This window comes from Phalacrocorax carbo, chromosome 4 (assembly GCF_963921805.1).
Source record: "Phalacrocorax carbo chromosome 4, bPhaCar2.1, whole genome shotgun sequence".
Lineage (NCBI taxonomy): Eukaryota > Metazoa > Chordata > Aves > Suliformes > Phalacrocoracidae > Phalacrocorax > Phalacrocorax carbo.
This window is the reverse complement of record NC_087516.1, coordinates 2,844,871-2,863,856: the sequence shown is the minus strand read 5'-3', so window position 1 is coordinate 2,863,856 and position 18,986 is coordinate 2,844,871. Positions and strand designations below refer to the sequence as shown.

Below are 18,986 nucleotides of genomic sequence, written 5' to 3'. Positions count from 1 at the left end.
CACTAAATTTGGGACTGCTTCCCATAAGTTCTGTATTTTAAATCTGTAAAGTCTTCACTTAATATCCAAAAGTAGCGACACAATCAATAACCCAAACTGAGATGCACGTCTCAATTTTCAGTCTTTTTTGCAAGAAGATCGTAAGAAAACAGATGATTTAAAAAGCACACGAGAGGACAGTTGACTGTCCGGATTTTACGAAGCCCTTAGCCAGAGTATATGTATTTAAGCAGTATGATAATGACAATCTTTGTTCATTCTTCCGCAAGCTAAACTTTTATTATATATAGCTGTACACTTAGTGGAAACCAGGGATCATCCTTATAAACCAAAGAGAGCTTCAAAGTTCATCAGAGATAGATCACCTAGCAGTTTTATGAGATTTAAGACAGTTCAATGACATTTAACCGTCATATATCTCTAATTACTATCAAAGTGATCTCATAAACTTACGTAGCTGTTTTCAAACCAGTAAAAATATTTTAAAGTATACCTGTGTTCCATATAGCAACTCAGCGGCTCTACACAAGTATTAACGGCTCCAATGATGAAAGACGACCTCACATCTGGGTCAGGATGAGTTTGCAGAGCCTGTACGACGTCAATAACATCAGTGTACCTGTAAGAAAATGAAATGAAACATGCTTTCAGCGAAACAGAATGACACATTTCAGTGTCGAGTAAGACATCAATTGCTCATGAGAAGGTTAGATTTCTAAAAAAGCCTACTAAAATAGTTATAAAGCAGTTCAAAGATTGGCAAATCCAGACAAAGTAAGCAGACTGCAATATCATTACAAATTAATTGACAGCTACAGAGAAAAGCAGTACAAACCTCACACTGAACAATGGAAAACTCCGGCTTTTAGGAAGCTCAAAGCACATAACGTAAACACAAGCATGTTATGCTACTGCAAAGCATGTCCCGCACTAAGTATGACTCAAATAAAATATTAAATTAAAAAGCAACACCCCTACCTTCTCAGCATTCCAATTTAAACGTGCTTCTATAATTAATGTGTCCCTTATTTATCAGTACTCCAGGCACCTCTGTATTACACTTCTGTACGATAGTAAAGTTCAGCTGAACCTGAGTTTTTATTCCAGATATTTATTTCTCAGCCAGTTACAACCACCTCTCAAAACTGCACTGTCAGTTACTACATTATTTAGAGAACTCCAACTACTTTACAGCTGTCTATGCCAACACTCAACTACTCAGAAAAGAATGGAAAACCTCTAATTAACCATCCCTGAAGCCAGCGCTGCTACCAGAATATCAGTTACCTTGTGCATCCCTGGACTCTGTACCACTCCTACTAACTTTAAGGGGGAAAAATAGTATCTCATTCTAACATGGAAAAAACTCCTGCTTTTTACCACTATCAGAATGGACCATAATGACGAAAATGCTACGCTCCGCATCTATGCCCTTCGTGAAACAGATGAGCACTTGGTAGCCTGGGAAGCAAAACCATCCCAGCCAGACTAGGGTAGCACTTGCCTCAAGCTAGTTTATGTTACCTCATGACTCAGAAAGAGTCGGCAAACTTACTGTAGATGATACTAGTTCAAGTGCTGCACATGAAATGGGAACATCCAACAGAAATGGCTTCACCTTTATACCACAAAAAAACCCCTGGCATTTATCGAAAACGTGTTAATCAGTCTTACTTCGATATCTCCTGCTGTATCGAGTAAACAGCGTATTTTTGACAGCCTGCTTTCCTAGAGCAGTTTAAGAGATCATGATCTTTACAGAGCCGTTCATTCCGAAGTACAAAGGCTCAAAACATACCATGTTATGCCAAAATTGCGCAGATATTTATTTGGATAACAACTCGCACACATGCAAAATTGCCTTTCTTCCTATCTTTTATCAACTTTGAATGTTTGTGTCACATTTTCTGTAGCTAATACAGCCAAAGAATCAAAGCAAGGACTAACGGAACTGCAAAGACAAAGAAGCAACTATGCGCACAAAGATGCTAAATATTTGGGAGAAAGCAAAGATTGATTCTTATGCTTACTGCATCACACTTGCTCGCTGTTTAAAAGAATCCATTAGGAGTCACAATAGCTTTTTCCTCCTCTATTTGGAGGAAAAAACACTGCAACCTGAACGGACCATTTAATTCTGGAAACTACCAAGTTTATTTATTAAAGAATCTCTAGCACTCACTGATCTTTCAAACGTTTAAGGTACTGTAAGCACTTGAGAGATGTAATTATAGTCTTCATGTCTCACCATGTCACACTTCCTAAAGTTAATTTCTGTTCTGAAGGAACTCAAATTAAAGTTTACCAAAACGCGCTGCCTTGAAGACAATAGATCTTCCTCTGAAAGAAATAGGGAGGTGCTCCACCCCCATTTTCTCATCAAAACAATTTCAGTATTTTAGCAAGCTTTCAAAGAAAATTACACATGAAAGGTAGGGCGAGAACTCAGCTAAGATGCTTTTCTGCATTCTGTAAAGAGTTGTGCGTTTATTCCATGGGGTTTTTTGTTTTGTTATCAGCAAAATACAGGTCTATTGGGAAAAAGTAGCAATAATTAGTGTACTAACAGGGACTACAGCACGCAACGCTCCTAAATATTAAGATAATGTTATAGCAGATAATACTCAGTAATATTCTCCTGCAGCTCTGGAGCACAACTTGCACCACAATCTCAAGCTCTCTCTGCTCTATTGCCCTTACCTAAATCCATGGCTTTAAAGACAGACAGCCAGTTCTCCAGCAGTCTTTAAAGATCAATAACCAACATGAAGAAATCTCACCAGCCTCTGAAGGGCAAATGCCTCTCTATCTAAGTCCTCCAGGGGGACAAAACCCAAAAAGAAACCACACACAGCTGCACCAATAAATAAAGTGCCATTTAACAACAGTCTCAGATGCAGCTGGAAAGGGCAAGAAAACTTCTTTTGAGAAGCCCAAATTCACAGCCAACTTCCTAAATAAAGAAGTCCTTCCTTCCACATGACTGAAGGAAGCCTACGGACACCTTTTTTCCAATGGAATAGCAAGAAATAAAATTAACAGACTGCAGAAGAGCTGAGTTTAGTACACACGTAACACAGAATTCACGAGCACCACACTTCAGCACAGAAATGTGGCTGCTTCAGAGTGACAGGGAAGTTTAAAAATGCGTTGAAAATAGGAAGGGAACAGAAAATCCTTTATTCTATGCAACAGTTCAAACAGTTTCAAACATTTACCCTTGCAAGACCACTAAGAGACGCTTGTTCTTTTTAGCATAAGCAGACTGACGGACGCTGTGGTTTTGCTGAGCCTCCAGTACACTGGAGAGGTAACGCTGGAAGTGGGTTGCACTGAAGCATTCAGGACTATCCATAGTTTGCCGATAGACTATCCACCTAAACAACAGAAAACAAGGAAAGAATTAACATTCCATGACATAATATTTGTGTTTTCTTTTTATTTTCCACCAACAGACCAAAAATAAATTTGACAAGCCTTAAGATTCCACATTTCTCATGCCACATGGGAAAGAGGAATTTACTTGGCTTTCTAGCATTTCCAGCATAAGCACATTCTTTACATTATTGCCAAAAGATTTTGTGGGTTTTTGTTGTTGTTTTTTAATATAACATTGTTCAACAGCTTCTTCAAAGCAGCACATCCTAGGAGTAATTCTGATTTTTGTTAGTGATGCAGTAAACAAAAATTATATGAATCCAACTCAAAAGACTCTGGGCATGAAAATATTTCACTGCAAAAGTAAAAAGTAACGATGACACCTGCAGTAAAACATGATGAAATGTATTATTCCAGAACATTCAGAAGTCACCTTATATATCTGCCCTAAAAACAGAACCACAAAATTGTTCTGAATCAACTTGCTAATATCAAGACTCTGAGTTAAAAGTCTTACAAAAAAAAAAAAGCCCCAAAATATTACTAAGATGAAATGCCAAGGTGTTTGGCTGTAAGATTATAAAACGATAAGAATTTTTTTTTTTTTTCTGAAGGTATATCAACACACAGAATGGCAAATTCCTACAATAGATTTATCTTATTGCCCTACAGTAGATGTCCTGAATATATCTCCTGCTATTGTAGACTAAAAACCAGGTCAGAGTAAAAACAGTGCTGTAGAGGGACTGTTAATACAGCTTTTTCTCCAAGAAAAACGCATTTTAGACTGACTAGCACAAGGCAATAAACGGAAGCTCTTCATCTGTTTCCTTCAAGCTGTGGCGACTTCCATACTTGCTTAAGGCAGCATCAGTGATGGTTCCAGACACACGTCTTAGATCCGCAGTGGTACCTGGGGTATACTTAGTATGGAAGATCACCAAAGAAGTCTCCTGTGCTGTTTTGCTTGTCTAAATGTCTGAACTCTAAGGGTAAATCTACCCAGCATAACAGAGTTAATTGAGATACCCAAAGTAACGGAACTGAAGTAATATACCCTACCCTACAGTGTGCTGTGCAGAACTAGTTATGGTGCCTGATAATACTTACTGAATTTATTCTTATAACACAAGTATACAAATTAGAAATTGGTATATTAAAAAAAAAAGTAAATGAAGTGAAACACCGACAGTTTGACTGTCCTTCATGCTGAGCAGTTCCTGGGTGATTAGTACGACCGCTGCTTTGGACTGTGAACCCAGAATGGTACGAACCTTCCGTGCTCCTTGTTAAAAGTTACAAGAAAAGTGCACAGATCGCTGCAACGACATCCTGGAAGGCCAGTTATAATGGTGATAACCACCTAAAACACAGGGAAGAGATAAGAATTGGGGCAACTTGAAGACTAGAAATGAGCAGCAACCATTGCACACAGGTAAGGCGCTCTATCTTGATGAAATTTTAAGTCCAAACACCAAATTAAGTGAGACTAACCACAGAAACAGCAAGAGTGTAGAGCTGTAACTGTGTTTGTGCAATTACTCAGATATGCATCATTTCAGAAAGACGTGTTTTCTCTTGGTTTCCATACCTTAAACACAGTGAAAGGATAATTAAGAAATACAGCAAACTATTATCAAAACCTTTACGCTGAAATCTCGCCTGCAGCATAAGCATTGATGCAAAGTCAGACAAAACACTGCAAGAGACACCAAGTAGGTCGTGTTTCCTATGACGAAAAGGGTACCTCGAAATACATAGGACAGTATTTGAGCAAACGGTTCAAAAAGCGATGGTGTGTGTCACCCTTGCCAAACACAAAGAGCAACTCTAGGCTTCTGATGCTGAACCGAGCATCCTATACACAAGATTTATTCCAGGAACGCTGCGTTTTGAGTAGGATCGTAAGAGGGTGCAGAACAGCAGCTGTAACCTACCAACAGCTTTTTTGCATAAAGCACCTCCATTTCCATTATGTGTATTTCTGGTGGTATTTAGAGAGGGAGCAACCAAAGAAATACTGATGAGAAGTCAGAGAATATCTCCAAAGCTTACAGTTACATAGCGTAGAACTATACCGGAGGGTGCTACAGAAGTAAGCAAAGGAGCTCTGGAGGAAACACGACCAAAACAACTCTCTGTGCTGGGCTGAACTTATCGTGTCACTGGGTAACCAGCCGTCACACTGCGTATCATCGTGTTACTAACAGACTAATTACCTCCTCCAGTTTCTTTGCAATATTTGAAGATAGTTGTCTGCAGACTATTTGTATCCTGTCCTCAGCATCGCTTTTGGATGCCCACAAAAAAGGAGTATTCGTGATAACGGATACGGAGAAGTAACCCAGAAAAATTACAGGTACTAAGTTGGCATGTTTTATAGAATTTGGTATGAACATTATAGAAAGATTATTTGTTTTTAGACATACACAAAAACACTTAACCCTAAAATCAAATTTTAAAACATTAATAAAGATTTACTAATTAATTTATATATTAGTTAATTTATATGTTAATTAATACTTTATTTAAGCGTGAGTATTGCAGCATTCAGCGAGGAACCCTATACTCCTACTGCTCTGACCATCTTGCTTACAGCAGATTTCAAATGCTAGAAAGCGACAAAGAAATATTTTCCCTGGAAACGCTATTTAAAGCGCTCCTTATGTTTGACAATTGTTATTGCCCCTATAGAGAACTAAGTGTTCTACAGATAATACCAGCAAATGTTAAATATCATGTGCTACCTCTATGCTATTTAAAGGACCTTTATGTTCTCGAGAACAATTCAGTTATTCAGCAATTCATAAAAACAAGCTACTGCTTTAGGGATAACTCTCTCAGGGCACCAGAGAAAACCCTTCATCTGAAGATCTATGCCTTATTTTCTACCTCTGTATTATCCGGCTGAAGGGCTGTTGGCACTTCCGAAAGATTGTTTAAATGAAAATGAGAAGTTAAGGAACGTGATCAGGAAAACAGGGCAGAGCAGTTCATTCTAAGGAACAGACTTGAAGCAAGTTCAGCGTGAACCAGCGGTACTGGAGGAGGAGGCAGAGGTGGTTAAACGCACATCTGTACTTTACTGCATCGCCTGCAACAGAACTAATGACAGCCTGAATATTTGCTAAATATTCTCTACTTGGACAGGACGTATCGTTGGGTTGCTTCCTTACCTTATCACTTTCTGCTTTGCTATCAGGAATGATTTCTGACTGTTGCAATAAAATGGGAAGATGTGCTCTCATTATTGGCTGGTGACTGACGCTGCTGACAGTAAAATGTTGCACAAACCTTTCAAAAATAAAAGTTTTATTTTCTTACAACCAAGACCAAAAGACTTCATTCATATAAATAGTTGGCAAATTACTAAAATAAGATTGTTAAAAGGTCAAACAGCGGCTTCCCAGAGAGGAAATAATTCATCTCACAATAAAAATATCCAGTGTGAAGACAGAGTTATTAAATAAGCAATTTTTAGACAAGTATTACATACACCAAGATATCTTTGTGTTATTTCTGACCAAACTGATCCCTTGAAAACACAAGTAATTTCTCACCTCTCTAATTCGGGAAGGGCAGCAGATATTTTAAGCTCCCTGCATCTTTCCCCAGAAGGAAAAGACAAGGCGTTAAATAGCTTCTGAACACGGGAATGCCTAAAACAAGCAAATTAATTAATTGGTTAGTTACAAAAGAAACCTAGAAATTTATCTTCTTTAAACCTGATGGCTACATATTAAGTAGTTCAAAAGAAAATAAAGCGAGTGTTGCACTAAGGATGCAACAATTCCTTTTAAAATCATTATCAAAATCTTCAATGAGTGACGGCATTTTTCTGATTGTAGCACACACAGAGCTAACGTATAATTACACTGGAGTAAGCGGCACAAACTCACAGTCTCTTTTGTTCCACAGAGAGGAATTCTTCCTGGACAACCCTTAAAGATAATCCTGAGTTTGTCTGGTTTTGCCACGAAGAGAACACCTAGAACAAATCAGGCCTATGCATAAGCGTGATTATTTTGCAAAATTTGTTTTGAATTTGTTTAGGAATTGTTTTTGTTCGACTAAAAAAAAAAATACATGCATTTTAACTAGCCATTAAATATTTCACAATACTGGTTTTGCTGCAAGAATGCAAAATATGGAAGAAGACTCCACAAATCAGATTTTGTAAGCTTCTCTTTGGCTACACTGGAACTGCTTTAAGAAGTAAGTTTACTGAAATGGTCTGGTTTTCCCCCACCTTCATAGCCAGCAAAAAAAATCCTAAGGAAAAAATTTACCCACCACAGTAACAGTAACAATCATTGGGTATCTTTTAGTTATAGCATATGCTAGGTATTTATAGTCCAACTGCAGTACAGCAGGAACTGCATCGAAGTAAGTCTCCTTTAAGTAGTACTGTAATTTTCGCAAAGTGAGATTGCAGCAATCCTTTCTGGAAATTTAAGAAAAACTCCGTTCCTTCGCAAAAGAAAAGGGAGCCCTTCCTCTCTCTAGGGAACAGTGTTCTGGCCCGCATCCTACTGCTCTAGCCAAGTCACATTAATATGAATGGCACTCTGAACCTAGAAATCAGATTCAGCTGAATCACACACTCGTTGAAGTGTTCGGTATTTCCCTTCTTTTAATAAGTAAAGGCAACAACCATTGTCCTTTTTCACAATAATTTGCTGCAAGACAAAACAGCTGGGGGAGGAAAAGACTGCTTTCCACTAACACATCGGCATCCTAAACACAAGGGTACTGAGATAAAAACAACATCAAAATAAAATAAACTTTTGATATTAACAAAGACAATATTGCTTGTGTAGAAGGAGCCCTGCAACCAAACAAATAACCACTTCAAAACACATGAGAGACTAAGGAGAACTCCTATAAGGGAACTAAAGAAGGTCAACAGAAAATTATCCTTTTAGAAGGCAAAGGGCTAAGGATAAAGCGAAAACGCAGGTCAGACCGAGACAGAACACTCAAAGGAAATAAATCGGTCCCTTCTGTATAATTTAAGGAACATTTTAAAAAAGAGCTGCTATGGCATTAGAGACAGTGAAAAAAACCTGAGAAATCGATACATCCCAAAGCCTAAGCAAATCTTCCCGCAGTACCAATTAAAACAAGGACATGAAAGGTACTGCCCTGTCTTTGCAGGACCTGCAAACCAGATTCCAGTTCTGTGTGCTCAAAAACTTGCAACTGCCTCAGTTACAGGGAATTTAATACAGTCAGATCTGGAGGAACGGGTAACTGCCATTCCCTGTTTCAAGGAGGCTTGGAATAACTAAAGCGCGGGTCCAGTAAGCGAGGCATCACGCCATATGACCGTAGAACAGTAAAACTAGTACTGCCATTTTAGTGAATCGTTGTAACTACAGGTCTGTCGAATGACTCCTATGTCTGTGCAACTTCAATGGCACGCAGGCTTAGAGAAGTCTGGAGGAAATCAATAAATACCTGAAGGTAAATACTAACAAAATACAATAATGTGTTTCCATGGCTTCCACAATCAGGTACACTTGATCTCACAAATAGTTTTCGTTCATGAGATAACATCTTCAAGACAAAAAAAACATCCACTTGAACTCGAACAAAACAACTGGTATGGTGCCAGATGAGAAACTCTTAAACTGCAGAAACCGAAACTCAGTATAGAACCGCTCGGCAAAAAGCTAACTCAAGGGAGGACCGGAATAAATAGCGCCGAGAAAAAGCAGCAGAAGGCGGGGGACATTCACCAGCAGAGCTGCTTAAGGAATGCCCCATGACAGCCTTTGCAATGAACTTGGCACAGACTGAAGTGAACTGACAGCATTTTGGGGAACTAAGTTGGGAGAAAGTCCACACAGCATTGACACGCTTCACTGCAAAACAGATCTAACTAAGAATGGAAGAAACAGGAAAAAAAAGTAGGAGGAAGTTACGTATGAGCGCAAGAATGAGCGCACAAACACTTCTAGAATCGGCTGAAATATCAGTGGGCGGCAAAAAGAAAGGACCTGAAGAAGTTTCTCAAAAAACGAGCACCATCTCTTAACTCAAGGCAGCAGTGACGAGGCAAACCACCTGAATGTTTTCAGAAGAGAGCACTATTCTTGCCTCTGTACAAGAAACAAACACCCTCATCTCAGATACTACACAGAGTCTGGAAATCTACAGCCAAAAACACAGATCAAAAGAAAACTATTACAATGATCAGAGGAAAAGAGAACTTTTTATAAGCACAGATTAAAAAGGATCTGGTTTTATTTTAGCGGAACAAATAAGCCATTAAGAATAGTCTGAAATATCTGAATACCTTAGAGATGTCTGCTGGTAAAGCAGTAGAAAGAAAACAGATACAAAAGTAGACCTAATAAAATAGGCTGAAAACTCAAACACAAACAAACAAAATATTCCCAACCATTCACACAGTGGAACAGTGGGAGGAATCAAACACTTCAGATAAAAGAAGGAGAAATTTTATGGTAACATTAATACTGCCAGTGGGGACTGTACTCACTGAGCTAGGTGGTCTTTTCCAATCCAGTGTTATAATCAGATACTAAAACCCTTGTGAAGTCCTAAAATCTCCAGGCTCATTTCCTCAAAAGTGCTATTGTTATACAATTTTGTTTATTAAAAGCCTCTGCATTACAATGCATGAAGCCAATCTACAGAATAATACAAAGCCATATGGGATACTTAAAGACTTTAACACAACTTCCCTAAGGATTGCGATCCAAATGTGTCTAACCACAGAAAAAACACAATAGAACCTCTGCCACTACATACAATTGCTGTAGCCAATTATACACCAGTACTACATTTAAAATGCAACTACTAGAGAACAAGCTTTTAGAGCACTCACTGGCTTCAGAAGACAAAATGAAAGCACATGGTGAGCATTAAACTTAACGAGCAACACAATCACTAGGAATGCATACATAAGTTAAAGTCTTTCACACATGCAAGGTACTAAGATCAGGAGCCATCACGCTCCTGTGAAGGACTAGGGAGGCCTGGGACAACCTTGAGTGTGCAAGATAGACACCGTAAGTCACAGAATCAGAGTTTCTGATTGGAAGAGAGCCTCTGGAGGTCTCCAGACCCACCTCCTGCTCAAAGCAGGACTATTGCTGGCAGCACAGATCAGCTCAGCCATCACTTTGTCCAGCCAAGTTTTCAAAAGCTACAAAGGTGGAGGGAGATTCACTGTCTGGGTGACTTGTTCCACGCACTGCACCAACCTCCGACTGACATTCAGTCTGAATCTTCAAAGCTGCAATCTATGGTTACTGCCCCTTGTTACGTTATCTGCCACTGTTCAACAAGTTATCTCTAACAGTCCTTCCTACTGCAACACCCTGATTTTTATAGAAAAGATAAGCAGCCTCAAAAATCACATCAGCCCTCTCTCTGGTCCTCTGTGAATCCCACCCAGCTCCATGGAGAAGGTCTTCAATGTGTTTCCTAACTCAATGCTCCCTCAGTATTAACTGCCCCTTCTCCTTCCTAAATTGTACCTATTCACCAAGATATAGGAAAAGGTTCTGCTTGTGAAGACTGATGCAAGTAACACCTTGAACTGTAACCTCTCCTGTATTTACTTATCAGGTGACAAGCTTTAGTGGCTCAACTAAGGTGAGAAAAACTCCTTCTTTCCACATTAATTAGTTAAGACACCAATAAATTCACCCCATGCCTCTCATCTGAAACAAAGAGTAATTGTGTCACCTTCCCCCCATCCAAACCAAACATTTTTTTACTTTACCTGTGAATAAAAAGCTTTATAAATCTTTGTTTTGGGGAAAAGTGCAATCATCAAAAAGTTGTCTCGGGTATGGAATTCAATTGGCAGATGAGCAAGCAAGGAACTTTTGATGTCTAGAAAGAGAGCAGCAACGATACTGGTTGAATCCTAGAAAAGGAAGAAACAGGATAAATTCTAATTAACCATTACTGAAAGTGAAAAAAAGGCTTAATACATTGAATAGAGATCAGAAGAGAACTACTGCAGTCATAGCTAGGCACATATAAAGATCTGAACGTTCGTCACCTTGTTTAGCACAGGCACGGAGCAGAAGGATCAACTGCAGCCACTTGCAGTACTCCTCAGTTTCTACTTCGCAGCTATTAGAGATCTCATAAGCTTTAAAAAAGGATCCGAGATTGTTCTAAGCAACAAAGCTTTGTCTTGTCTTGAAAAGAAAAGCTTGCATTCTAGTATCTACTCTTTTCCCTCCACTAAAAACTAGACCTTGAACCCTTTCCTCTGCTAATGCTTCCCAACAAAGCCGTCTTCATCTATACCCACACATCTCCTCTGGCACAGACAGCCTGGAAGAATGAAATAAGTATCAGCTAAAAAGAAGGATGGCATGGTGCTATTGCAAACTTTTTTTTTCCTGACCTGAGAGGAACCATGCTGCAAGGAAGTACAGCTACCAGGCCTGCAATTTAAAGCATAGGTCACCTGCATGTCAGAAGTGTCCTGTTCTTCTCAGATTCGTTAATGAGCACAAGTTCTGCTAAATCTATTGCTTCTTCACCTGAATTATGTCTTTGCCAGCAGGAAGCTGAAGCCCTCAAGATTACTCTCCCTCAGAAGCCCTGAACTCAGGTTTTTCAATTTTTGCTCTAATAAAACAACACTGACCCTTGGTTTTCTGGATTTCAAGACAGGCATTTGTGTACAACTTTGCAGGATCCTGAAGCGTTTTACGCTCAAGCTTTGACTTGTAACTCTTTTCACACCAAAGCATTAGAAAAACAGCACAATTCAGCAGTACGAAAAAAATCCCTCCAAGATAGGTATTCCATTCCTTCAGGTTCAAATCAGAAATTGAGTAGCACCCATCTCCCTTTCAACAGGAGAAGCGGGAAAAAAAATCTACTTACTAATTTTCAAGAAGAAAAAGCTCAAGTTGGGGAACACTTACATAAGAATCGGTAACAATTCAGAGACATTTGCAAAGAGAATCTCTACCCTTTGCTGACTGAGGGATTAATTATAAAAGTAATACTCTCAAAGTCACTGAGGTTACTGAAGAACAGACAAAAATGTTCTCCTAAGAGAGAACAATTTCTCTTAAGAGGAAAATGGCTTTTGGAACATGGTCCACAGATCCTGGATCCTGCAGGGTGGCTTACAGACTTCATGAGAAGTGACTAAAAGGCCAACTCATACATGCTGCAATCTACATGTCAAGTGTCCACCCGAATGTGCTCCTCCTCCTGGAAAATATTTAGGGTTCTACAAATTGAAAAAAGCTGAAAAGAAGCAGCAGTGATCTCCACGGACATTAGGTTAAAAGAATAAATTTCAACGTTTTATGAGATGTTAATGTTGTGAAATCTAAGTATTACATAGTAATATTTGTTCACTTGATTAACGGCCAAAATGAATGCTGGGTTCAGGTACTTACGAGATTAAATACTTGGTCTTAAACAAGACCTTAAAACCAAGCACATCTTATACAGTAAAGATGCCTTGATACAGTTTATTGAGACACTGAAGAAGAAAAAGAAATAAAACTGGGAGTTTGGAGACTGGGTGGCAGTGCAGCCTAATGGGTTTTGTTTTACTCCCAGGCTCATAGAACCATAGAATTATTAAGGTTGGAAAAATCCTCTAGGATCAGCAAGTCCAACTGCCAGCCCAACACCCCCAGGCCTCCTAAACCATGTCCCCAAGTGCCACGTCTGCACAGTGTTTGAACCCCCCCAGGGACGGTGACTCCCCCACCTCTCTGGGCAGCCTGTGCCAGGGCCTGACCGCTCTGGCAGGGAAGGCATTTTCCCTCATCTCCAACCTAAACCTCCCCTGACGCAGCCTGAGGCCGTTCCCTCTCGCCCTGTCACTGGTGACTTGGGAGCAGAGACCGACCCCCCCCTCACTCCAGCCCCTCTCAGGCAGCTGCAGAGAGCGAGAAGGGCTCCCCTCAGCCCCCTCTGCTCCAGGCTAAACCCCCCCAGCCCCCTCAGCCGCCCCCCAGCACACTTGTGCTCCAGACCCTGCCCCAGCCCCGCTGCCCTTCTCTGGACACGCTCCAGCCCCTCCAGGGCCTTCTTGTCCCGAGGGGCCCAAACCTGAGCCCAGCACTCGAGGTGGGGCCTAAGCTAGAATGCCTTATGAGATGGCAGATTTATGTTTGACGCTGCTGAGATTGGGATGGTTTCTGCTTTAGACCTTCACGGTACCATTTTGTGGGGAATCTACCCTGTCCTCCATGCACTTGATGTTTATGAGCCTCAAGGACTTCAAGAGCTTAGGTGGCAGCTAGGCACCCTGATTCTCAGAATAAAGGAGCCTGCAACACATGTTGAAGGCAGAAGTGCAGACATTTTCAAGGTAAAAAGAGAAGCACCTACAGGCATTGTGATAGAGCTGCTAAGAAACTGTACTTTGCGTCATTTGAAGTCTGTGTATCTTTTATTTTAACCCCAGCATCAAATTATCCTTTTTTTTTTTTTCAGTCGATATTGTTGTTGCAATAACTGTAGGAAAAAGCATGCTAACAATTACCCTTCTTCTCCTGTCACTTCTTAACATTTTAAGCTCTCCACCCTTGTATTATGCCAAGTCAGTTGAACAATAAAATGCTCTCTGTCAAGGTTTAGCTTTACACAAAAATCTGGCATCAGTTCAAGAATGATAGCCAGGTCCCATAAATAGCTAGTTTTATGAAAGTGAGTGTCTTGAGTCAAACAATAGAAGGAAGGTCAGTGTTAAAACAGCTTCTTAAACTACCACGGGGCAATCGATATGATACACAAGAAAAGGCAGCTAAGGTAAGATTCTCTTCACTTTTGTGTTTTCATCTCAATTGAATCACACACTTTTATTGTGTTTTACTGGTTTCCTCCATTATATGATGAAATCATAGCAACACAATGCTTTCTGGAGGTCATTAAACAAATGTGTAATACTGTACCTGGAGAAAATAGAAACTGAAGGAAACAGGTTTTTTTTTTTTTCCAGTGTTTAGAAAACAATAACCAACCAAAATAATCTCTTTTCCATTCTGAAAAAGTGATAGTTAACCCAGCGTGCCTGCCTTGAAGAAGGGGGGAAAAAAGCTGAGTTGCCATCGTTAACCTAACTCTCGATTCCCACTAAGCCAGAACACCAAACTATTAGCGTGGCAAGTTGGCCAAGTGAAGCGATACACGTTGATCACAGGAATGGCAAAAGCCTACGCCTAACACTGTGTCTTTTACTGCAGTTACTCAGAATACGTGTAATTACACGCAACATGCCTCTCCACCTCACTCCTCAGCTTGGGAAACACGAACCAGCCATTCCCTTCACCCTGTCAGTTACACAACGCTCGGTGACAGCAGACAGACACTGCTCGTGACCTCTCCGGAGAAGAAGTAGCACACTGCCATGAACATTTGACTGAAGGTTAAATATATTTTGAAGAGAAGGAAGCATTTCACCCTCCAATACACCATATGACTTCACAATGCCTTGAACTTTTCTCTATCCGTCACTTAAGACTGCTAGATGTTTTATGAACGCTATGTTCCGGAATTCTCTTTTTAATAAAAAGCAATTTTCCACACTGGTAAGACCGCATTGATAACTCAGTCTACCACAAAATTCTCTCCTCCCTACAGTTTAGCTAACCAGTAATTGATTAAGCTAACCAATACCAAAAGTGTAGGTTATTAGTTTTACACACGCGTGTAAAACTGCAACTGAAATTGAAACTTTGCACTAGTACCCTGCAGGAGTACTGTTAAAAAATGATTAAGAAGTTCATGACAGTAGGAACAAACAAAATACTCACCCCATCATAGAAAGAAATGGAACTCATATGGTTCTTTGAAATGGAAATGCTGCCATGGCGGGGATCAGAAAAGAGAACGCCGTCTGAAAAGAAGTACAATTTGCCTAGAATTTGGAAGAAAAAAGATGTATGTCAATATTTCAGCATCATGTGACAACTGCCTCCTCTTTTCATGGACAAAATCTATGTTCCTGAAGAATTTTGTCATAGTTAACATCCCAAATCTTTACTCAAATGGACTGCAGAGCATCTAGACAGGATCCAGGGCACAACCATTCGATCTTTACCGGATCTCACTGTCAAGGGCAGGAATCATGACTATGATTACATTTGACTTACTGTAAATATTCTGTGGCTTTAATTCAGAGCAAGCAGAATGGAGACAAAGCCATACATAATTACACAGGCGTTCAGAGGTTTAATAGTTTACATATACAAGGTGTTCACTGTTGATGCTTCCAGTGCTCACAAAATCCAAGCCATGGCACAGGTGTGTGCCTTCTACTGAGCGGTCAAGGAAGAAAAATGCAAAATACAACGCTTCAAGTACAATTCTGTCAAATCTCACAGAATATCACACCTCACAGAGAACGTGTCAATGGGGAAAGAAAGAAATCAGAGATGTTAATTCTTTTGTAACAGAAGAACGAGCCAAAAAGAGTATTAACTAATCCAAACTAAACTGGCTTCCTTGAAGATGGAAGTCAGTGAATTGTATCAAGAACAACTTGATACACATGTAAATTTTCCACAAGTGATTAATCACAGAGAGTTTAATTGCCAAGACTGATTGACCCAGTTAAGTTCATCCTACAAAAATCCATAGCACAGCAGTTGTAATAGCATACTAAGGAGAAGGTCGAAATGCTTTGATGTATTTTAGCCGTGAATGCGTACCTTGCTACAGTAAGTCACAAGTGACAGAGAGGGAAGAGGAGCACCTGTGTGACAGCACCTTTTTTCACCTAATCTTGCCAGACTACATAGCTGCAACCTCAGTAGAGCCCAAATTAGAGCACAGCAAACTGTCTTGCAGCGTAGGTGAAAGGGAACAAGATCAAGTTCATTTTCACTTGACACCTAAGAAAATATCTCGCTCATTGAAGTGTTACATAATAGTCTTTATACCACCTACTTGAAACTCTCCATCCCAAGAGTTACCGAAACATTGAACTGCATGAAATTCCCAAAAAAAGGAAAAGGCAAATTGCTCCACTGGGGCAGAGACAGCCAGTTTTCACAAAGCCCAAAACCAAAATTTCATCATTCCATTTCCTTAGTTATTCCCTAGTTCACTGAGCGAACCCGTGCCCACAGCCCTCTATCGCAAAGTAACTATATATGCCACTCTGCAACCTTCTTCCTTTCAAATCTTTTCAATTAGAACAAAACCAAATTCCACTATGCGAAAGTCACTATTCGCCTTGTACATCATTATTTATCCTTAATACTCTCTTTGTGTAACTACAAAAACAATAATGCTAAAGATTTTCCCCTAACTATTGTCAGCTTATCCTAAGCAATTAAATGTCAGATATTATTTATCTTCTGCTGTACATCAATACCGTGACAACAGCACCTTCTCTGGACAGCGGAATATAAAAATATTGTGCCTTAAGAAATACGTTTGGATTCAACAACTTCAATTTCTTCTTCTGTAAGTCTTCTCAAGGCAAAGCAAGGCACATTAACGCAAGGCTGTGGAGCGAGGGAAGCCCCTCCCAAGTGTCCTCCCAAATTGTCGTAATATTGGGATAGTCATGTTACTTAAGCTCTTGAAGGAAAAGGCACCAAAACGAGGAAAGATCTAAGGCTGCTGCTAGTAGTCTTGTGACAGAAAGCAGTGACTTGATTGAATCTGAAAAGGACCGAGACTGAGCATCTTTCTGTAATATGGTGAGCATCTGTGCTAATAAACGCTGAAGTTCCCGAGTGAAAATGGCAATGGGAAAAACCTGGAACAGCACGTCAGCTCCGCGAGGCGGCTTTGGTAGGAGCAAAGAACTCAAGGCTGCAAACAGGTTTGGGAGCAAATCATTCCAATCCCCTCCTACATCACTGACAGCATTATCACGTTGCCCAAAAGGTACATATTTGCCTTCACTTCTTGAGCTGAGAGCCCACGGTGTGCTGGCACTACTGTGACACCCCGTCTTTCCAATAATAACCATATAGGCACAGAGAAAGCAGAAAACATGGCACACCATCCATTAAGGATAGAAGAAGCCAGCTCGTGCACGCTTTTGAACTTCAACTAGGGGAGAAAGCCATCGCCCAGGTCTACAAAGACTCATTCTCAGTTATGTGAGGCAAGTCCCGTGTGCCTCAAAAGCAAGCCTATGGCTCTGACAGGAATTCCTCTTCTAGGACTAGAAGTTTCAAGCAGAGGTTGGGGACAAAAAAGTAAAACATGGAGTTTAATAGGAGAAAGTTACAAAGGCAAATGGAAAGAAAGCTTAAGGTGATGGCATAAGTACGCTCACCAGGTGTGTAAACCCTGGAAACTGCATCTCCCGCATGTTTAGAAAAAGAAAATAAAAGTGAGCCAACTCTACAAGTAATTGAAAAACCACACCTCACCTTCTGCAGGCACGGCCTGTGGGCTGCTAGAATAAATATACGCTCCATCACCTCCAGTGAGTAAAGTGCCCAGAAAAGATTTGTCTTCCTGAACAGGAAAAACAAACAGTAATATCACAGACTGCACCAAGGACTGCAATCCAGGGAACAATATTTTCTCATGCTTTTGCTTCAGGAGAAAAAGATATATTTTTTTGTTTTGTTCTGACAAATGCTGTTTTAGAACTTTTAAAAAAGAATTTTAAACTGCATCGATACAGAAGGACTAGTGAAAGAGAGCATGTCAAGAGTATAATTTTTAAACAATCTCCCCCCCGCTTTTGGTTTCGCCAGCAGCTATTGAGTTACAAGTTATTGTCACAACCACAAGGCATAACTTTCTGGTTTTAGATTGTCAATCTACTGAACTAAAAGTATATTACAGGAAAATAAATCTATTTGTAATGAAGATTTCTGGTAACCACAAATTAAACCACAAATGTGAAACTCATGTGGCTTAAGAGGTTCCCACATCCCAAATTCTTTTCTTTTTCATAGGGCTTAAAGTGTTTTCCTTTAGACATTTCGCATGCTAATTAAGTTAAAAGAAAGTTGCATGTAGAGTGGCATTGAGTTTGGGGGGGTTTTTTTGAAACACATGAGCTCTATGGGTAATACTAAGTGAGACTTCCATGAAATCATAGCTTTATTAAAACTTTTTGCTCTTGGGTTTTGTCTTTCTTCGAAATAAAGAAAACCTCAAACTTTTACACACAATGTACTTTTCTTTGTAGGTCAAAGCTTGAAAGAGACAGGGTAGAACAGGCAAGTCTTTCACGGAAGAGGAATAACAGACACAATAAAAGCCAGTTCTACTAGCAGCTAAGAATTTTTGAAAACTGCTTTTTGAAAGTGTAACATACAGTTTAAGAAAAATGATTAATTTTACCTTCAGTACATGCTGCGCCTTTTCAGACAGTTTCACATCACTATCTTCAACCTGTAGCCAGAAACAGTTTCCATTTATATTGTTAGTAGATAAAGCAAGTCTAACTCTAAATAAAAAAAAATTAAAGATGATTCAAGGCAAACAAGAACCTTAGGTACAACAGACATCTATAGCCCGGAGACCAGGGCACTTCAAAGACAGCTTTGTGCTCTTCAATACTGTGTTACCACGGGACTGAAATAGTTCCTTGAAACACATTCAAGGGGATACTCCCCATTAAATTGTTTTATAGAGTAAAATGATGCTGTCCAGTCACAAAG

The 18,986-nt window shown here is 39.8% G+C and overlaps 1 protein-coding gene across 3 annotated transcripts in view; it reads right to left on the bottom strand.

Annotated features, from left to right (window-relative positions):
- The window catches only part of DNAAF9 (dynein axonemal assembly factor 9), a 75,354-nt gene that overhangs the window by 17,135 nt on the left and 39,233 nt on the right, over window positions 1–18,986 (bottom strand). For all 3 annotated transcript variants that reach the window (XM_064448829.1, XM_064448830.1, XM_064448831.1), the window contains 10 exons: window positions 18,667–18,717; window positions 17,739–17,826; window positions 15,159–15,262; window positions 11,135–11,281; window positions 7,278–7,366; window positions 6,939–7,037; window positions 6,555–6,672; window positions 4,653–4,741; window positions 3,219–3,377; window positions 494–619 (listed from right to left, as the gene is read on the bottom strand). In XM_064448829.1, coding sequence (XP_064304899.1) covers window positions 494–619; window positions 3,219–3,377; window positions 4,653–4,741; window positions 6,555–6,672; window positions 6,939–7,037; window positions 7,278–7,366; window positions 11,135–11,281; window positions 15,159–15,262; window positions 17,739–17,826; window positions 18,667–18,717 — 1,070 coding nt within the window. The remainder of the gene's footprint in view (window positions 1–493; window positions 620–3,218; window positions 3,378–4,652; window positions 4,742–6,554; window positions 6,673–6,938; window positions 7,038–7,277; window positions 7,367–11,134; window positions 11,282–15,158; window positions 15,263–17,738; window positions 17,827–18,666; window positions 18,718–18,986) is intronic.